This window comes from Podarcis gaigeae, assembly GCF_964106915.1.
Source record: "Podarcis gaigeae genome assembly, chromosome: 8".
Classification (NCBI taxonomy): Eukaryota; Metazoa; Chordata; class Lepidosauria; order Squamata; family Lacertidae; genus Podarcis; species Podarcis gaigeae.
Genome location: NC_139684.1, coordinates 49,958,108 through 49,964,107, shown reverse-complemented (window position 1 = coordinate 49,964,107; position 6,000 = coordinate 49,958,108). Strand labels below are relative to the sequence as shown.

The 6,000-nt window shown below is 39.1% G+C and overlaps 1 protein-coding gene across 2 annotated transcripts in view; it reads right to left on the bottom strand.

Moving 5' to 3' along the window:
* Positions 1-3,938: 3,938 nt before the first annotated feature.
* The window catches only part of BCO1 (beta-carotene oxygenase 1), a 30,281-nt gene continuing 28,219 nt past the window's right edge, over positions 3,939-6,000 (bottom strand). For both annotated transcript variants that reach the window (XM_083751286.1, XM_083751287.1), the window contains one exon: positions 3,939-5,059. In XM_083751286.1, the coding sequence (XP_083607412.1) occupies positions 4,863-5,059 (197 nt within the window). In that variant the 3' untranslated portion in view covers positions 3,939-4,862. The remainder of the gene's footprint in view (positions 5,060-6,000) is intronic.

Below are 6,000 nucleotides of genomic sequence, written 5' to 3'. Positions count from 1 at the left end.
AACTAAGTTTTACTCATAGCAAACCCATTGAAATTAATAGACCTAAATTAGTCATGGCCATTAATTACAATGGAACTACTCGGAGCAGAAGTAGTATTGGCTACAACTTACTGTTCTCACCAACCTTGAAATTATTAGTTGTATGTGGCTTTTTAAACATGTTTTAGATGTTCTTAATTGTATTTAATTGTTCACAACATGTTTTATCTTAATTGCATTGTTTTTACTATTTGCCCATTGGGCTTCTTAGGGAGGAAGAAGAATCGGATAGTAAGAGCCCTGCTGGACCAGAGCAAGAGTCTATATAGTCCATAATCTAGTTTTCATTCTGATCAACCAGATGCTGATTAGAAGCTCACGAGCTTTTTGGGGTGCTGTACACATGAGGTTGCAGCAGTTTTTAGCCTTATCCTTCACGAATATTGCTAATTCCCTTTTAAAGTCATTAAGTTGGTAGCCATCACTACATCTTGTGGAAGCATAGTTTGTAGTTTAACTATCCCTGCATGGTGAAAGTATTTCCCTTTGCCAGACCTGAATCTACCACCATTCAGCTTCTAGTATGATGACAAAGGGAGCAAAATATGGTAGCTATCTGAGTGCTTCCACACAGCAGCTTATTGTGCATTCGGTGCTTCTCATGCATGAAAGTTTTACACAGCATCCACATGAAGTGATCCTCAGCAAAATGCCATCCCATATGTTTTTCCCACTTAATCCAGATTTACCACAGACACATAAAATGCAGTAAGTCAAAACAAAACACTCACATGGAAATGGTAAATCCAGAATTAATTGGGGAGGAAGGATGGCATTTTGAGAAAGGAAATGTATTGTGGTTACTGCAAAAAAGCTACCTGTGTGAGCAACGCAAACTCCACTATAAAATGCCCTGTGGAGGCATGCTCTATACACTTCCTCCATAGTCCAGGATGCTTAATTTTATATAGTTCTATCATCATGACCCTTCATATTTGGCTTTCTTCCCATAATAATAAGAAGGCTACGCTCGAATCCAGAACCAGCCCTGATCTGCATAATAACTCCTCTATTCCATCTTTGGTCACTAAAGCACATTCAACACACATTTAAAGCACATGGGTTCCCTCAAAGAATGTTGGGAACTATATTGCGTTAAGGGTGCTGGAAATCATAGCTTTGTGAGTTCCACAGGGTTCTTTAAATGTATGGTGTGGCTGTGACAGTAGACTGTTTTTGTTTTATTTTTTAAAATCATGCTCAACAACATCTTTTCTCTCTCCAAACTTTCCTCCCTTCCAAATTTGTTTTGTCACTTAACAAAACACAAATGCTTGCAGACTACTTCATGGCTCTCCCACCATTGGCCATCATAACAAAATTATGCTGCAATATTGATATATTCATTTTCACCAAATGAACTGACATAATTATCTGCATTTTTTAAAAAAGTCATACTCATTTTAGTCATACTCCATCAGGAATTGTAAATCTTGACAACTTATTCTGAGAAAAAGAGATCCAAGTCAAACAAGCTCAAACTATGATGCTACCACAAGCTTAACAATTGTTAAGGCTGAGCATTGAAACTGGGACTCTGTGGGTCAGGGGAACACTTGCACAGACCTTTTCCTTTGTCACGTGTAATTTTATTTTTTTTAAAAAGCATTGAAGGATTATGCAAACTGTACTCAGTTGCTAACAGTCTAAAATAAACATGTTGGTTTCCATTGAATATACTTGGGATTTTAGCTTCCCATCAGAAATTCCCTCAGTAAATATACCATGCCCTCTGGAGTTAATTGGAACAAATGAAGCATGAACTGTGTGATATTTAACTTAATTTCAATGCATCTGACAGCTTACTGTGTTTATATACATTATGGTGATTTCCCAAATTACCTCTGGTTTGAAATATTCTTCAGCTCCAAAGACATTTTAAATTCTAGGTGGAGCTGAAGTGAAAGTAAAGCTAGCATGAGACAGAATAATGCAATGGCTGTAATCTCCTTGCACCATGCCAAGTTCCTTGTTAAGACAGAATTAGGTTTGATTTCTGTCCATGAACGGCCACCCAGTTAGAATGCAGTATCCAAATCACCCTCCTTTCCAGATTGAGGATTCATTTGTTATTGTACAGGCAATGTACTTTTATTTTAAAAAATTGGCACGCTACTCCTATGGATTGGTTTAGGAGCCGTAGTCCAAAACACCTGGTGAATGCCATGTTGAGGAAAGCTGGTTTAAATTGCAACTGTATGCATTTTTGAGTATGCAGCAGTACTGGAAGAATGAAGATTTAATAACAGCAGGAGGAGCCTTAACTGCCTTCCAGAGGCTGTTTAGGAACATAAGAAACTGCCAGATATATTCAGTACTTTCTACATTGAGTAGCTTTGGCTCTCCAGGATTTCAGATGGGGGTCTCTGCTAGCTCTTCCTGGAGATGCAGGGGAATCGAACCTGGAGGAAGGAGAGGGTCAAAATATAAGAATGGCAATGACCCTGCCACAAAATGGTGGCTTTCAAATGAGAACAGGAAGACGTCAGGGCTATGTGTCCCTCTGCTGTTTTCCAAGCTTTATGGATATCGCTTTTGTTGCTATAGAAAAATGGGCAGTGAGTTATTGAATTAATGTCCATAATTTCAAAGGATCGCAGACAAGTCAACTGTTATGGTGGCAGAATGCTATTCTAAAGGGCTGGATCTTGTATAGTGCTTAAGAATGCATCCTTTTGAAGGACGAAGTACATTGATTACGGTGAAATTTACTTCCAAGTAAACATGCGTTGGATTGAGCTGTGAGGAGGGCTGGAACAAAGAGACCTTGTCAGCCGATAACATTTGTGCTCAGAGATTTTCATTGGCTATTGATTTGCTACCGTGCCAAGTTCCAGGTGCCACTATTAGCATATACAGTGGTACCTCAGGTTAAGTACTTAATTTGTTCCGGAGGTCCGTACTTAACCTGAAACTGTTCTTAACCTGAAGCACCACTTTAGCTAATGGGGCCTCCTGCTGCCACCGCGCCACCGGAGCACGATTTCTGTTCTCATCCTGAAGCAAAGTTCTTAACCTGAAGCACTATTTATTGGTTAGTGGAGTCTGTAACCTGAAGCATATGTAACCTGAAGCATATGTAACCCGAGGTACCACTGTAAAGCCCTTAACAACTTGGGACCAGTTCACAGATGAGATTGCCTTATCCCACAGGTGCCCACTTGACCACTTCAGTCGGTGAAATTGGCACTACTACGGCCACATAATACCTAATCCACCTTTGCAAGAACTCGATTGTTTTGAGTTCTCCCTGCCTTTCGAGATCAAATAGGTGTTTTCGGTGTACTCTTTTAGAAACCTGCTAAAACAAGCCTATCCAGATGTTTAGAAAGTTGAGGTAATTTTAACCTGTTTTAGTATTTTAACTTTTGTATGTTTGTTGTGGATTTCTCTCTCTCTCTTTTTTGTAAACTGCTTTGAGGTTTTTCAGAGTGTATAAATTTCATGAAGCAAATAAATAAAGCCCACAGAACAACACACCCTTTTACTGAATGGGTGGCTAGTTTTCCCAGCAGCTCATTTTCTTTAAGAGGTGCAGAGTTAAATGTGCTTCGAATGAAAAGGCAGTGGTTGAACTGGGTTTGTTGCAGAACGACTAGGAAAATGTTATTTACCGGTATGTTTGGATATTTGAAAATAATAACAAGACATGCCGGGGGTGGGGTGCAGTTGGGGGTGGAGGGGGAATCTGAGATCAATAGTGCAATGCTCTTTATATGTATTCAGAAGTAAGACTTCTGCATGAGTATTTTGCAGCTCGCAAAATGACAGATGCCATTTGTTAAGCATTTGTTGCAATACTTAGCTATTAGGACCTTTCCTTTTTAAAGTCAGACATATTTAAAGTTGAAGTCAAATCATATTCTGGTTTCTTTTGCCCTTTGCTTCAGAACAGTATGTTTAGGTAAGGTTACCTTTATTTTATTACAATATGTTGCTTAATATACCTTAGGGAATACCATATGAGAGAAATATTTATGTCTGCGGCATGTAAAATTACTTTTACACTACTAATTGTTAGGTTCTTTGGATACGGTGCTTAGTCTTAGCTTGGTTATATTTCTCTTAAACAGAAAAAAATATATGAGCACAAACTTGCTTCTGCTGAAATAGCAAAGCATAATTTACTTATGAGACAGTAAGGACAGTAAGCCCACTGAACTTGCATTAGAAGTTTCTAAAGAAAAGATCTAAAAATAAGTACATCTGAAGGATTCAAAGGAAAAAGGCTTGCTTTAAATATAATTACAATATAATTAAAAATAATATAAAAGTATTCTGGATTTAAACATTTTTCCACACAGGAAGGAGGATGAGCCTTGCCTTCTTTTGAAATAATACAGAATGTCAGGTCAAGAAATCTTTTAGCACCTTAACTTGACATTTCACTTTGGTCATTGAATTTAGCAAATGAAGCACCAAAGTAATCAGCTGACAATGAATCTCAAATGAATTGTGATTAAACACCAGAATTTCTGACAAACTCAGATTATCGAGGGTGTCCTTCTAATTATGTGCTGAACACAATCCTTGAAGATTTCAAACTTTGGAAAGTGTGATTCATGTTGTACACACCACATTGTAAACACACTTTGTTCAAGCAACTAAGTCGTATGTTCATTGCACAGACATCTTGCAAAGCTTGGCAAAAGCACCCAGAAAATACTGCAGACAGCTTGCACCATATGCCAAGAACCAGGCCATTAGTCCAGCATTGCAGGTAATATACAGGTGCATGTGCTGAGGACTGGAGTATCACAGCAATTTTTTCAGCAGTGTGCAGCAAGACTTAATGTTTTGATTATAGCAGGAAACAGTCTACTTTATTCGTGTTCATTGTCCAAATCTGCCTCAGGCTCCACTTTCAAATCCTTCTCAGGTATGAAGAGACCATGTAAGTCCAGGTGCAGATCTGTCTTGACCATGGCCCGAGCTATTTCCTTGAACGTTTTGGCATCCAGTATCAGCAGGAAAGGTGGCTTCTGGGGATCTGACGTTACGATGGATGACAAGATGATACCTAAAGTTGCAACAGAATATATGCTAAAACAGATTTTCCTGAAATATGGCTTTTTTTTTTTTAGAAGATGGGGCAGTGGGGGCATGGAATGGATATTAATTTATGCTTAACTTTTGGAGCTTGCCCTGGCACAGGGAGTTAATAGTTTTCTACTAAACTGCAATGAAAAAGAAAGCACTGTTGCTGCATGGAAGAAATAGCATGCTGGCCGCTTAAAAAGCAAAAGAATTAACTGGAAACAAGCTAACTGTTATTTGATGGAAAAATCTGAATGGTCACTTTAATGGAGTACGTAATGTTAACACGAGAATGCAATGGCTTATTTGATATGATTTTATATGCCCTGCATTGTCTTCTTCACTGATACTCTCTTGTTTGTTTTTATTATATGTATCATGCCTGTATGATTTCAGTATTATAAAATTACAATAAAAACATACTCCCCAAGTAAAGCTATGGAGAGGCCATAGCTCAGTGGTAGAGCACCTTCTTTGGATGCAAAAGCCTGTATGTTCAGCTCCTGGTATCTTCAGTTAAAGCGTTTGGATTTGATATCCCGCTTTATCACTACCCGAAGGAGTCTCAAAGCGGCTAACAATCTCCTTTTCCCTTCCTCCCCCACAACAAACACTCTGTGAGGTGAGTGGGGCTGAGAGACTTCAGAGAAGTGTGACTGGCCCAAGGTCACTCAGCAGCTGCACGTGGAGGAGCAGAGACACAAACCCAGTTCCCCAGATTATGAATCTACTGCTCTTAACCACTACACCACACTGGCTCTCATAAAAAGAGAGCAGGTGACTTGGAAGACCCCTCTTTTCCTGAGACCCAGGAGATCACTGCCAGTCACAGTTGACAGCCCTGAGGGAGGTGGGCAAGTGGTGTAAGGCAGGTTCTTTTTCTGTTATAGCTGTGCTTGTTGTGTTGATATAAACTAATTCTTT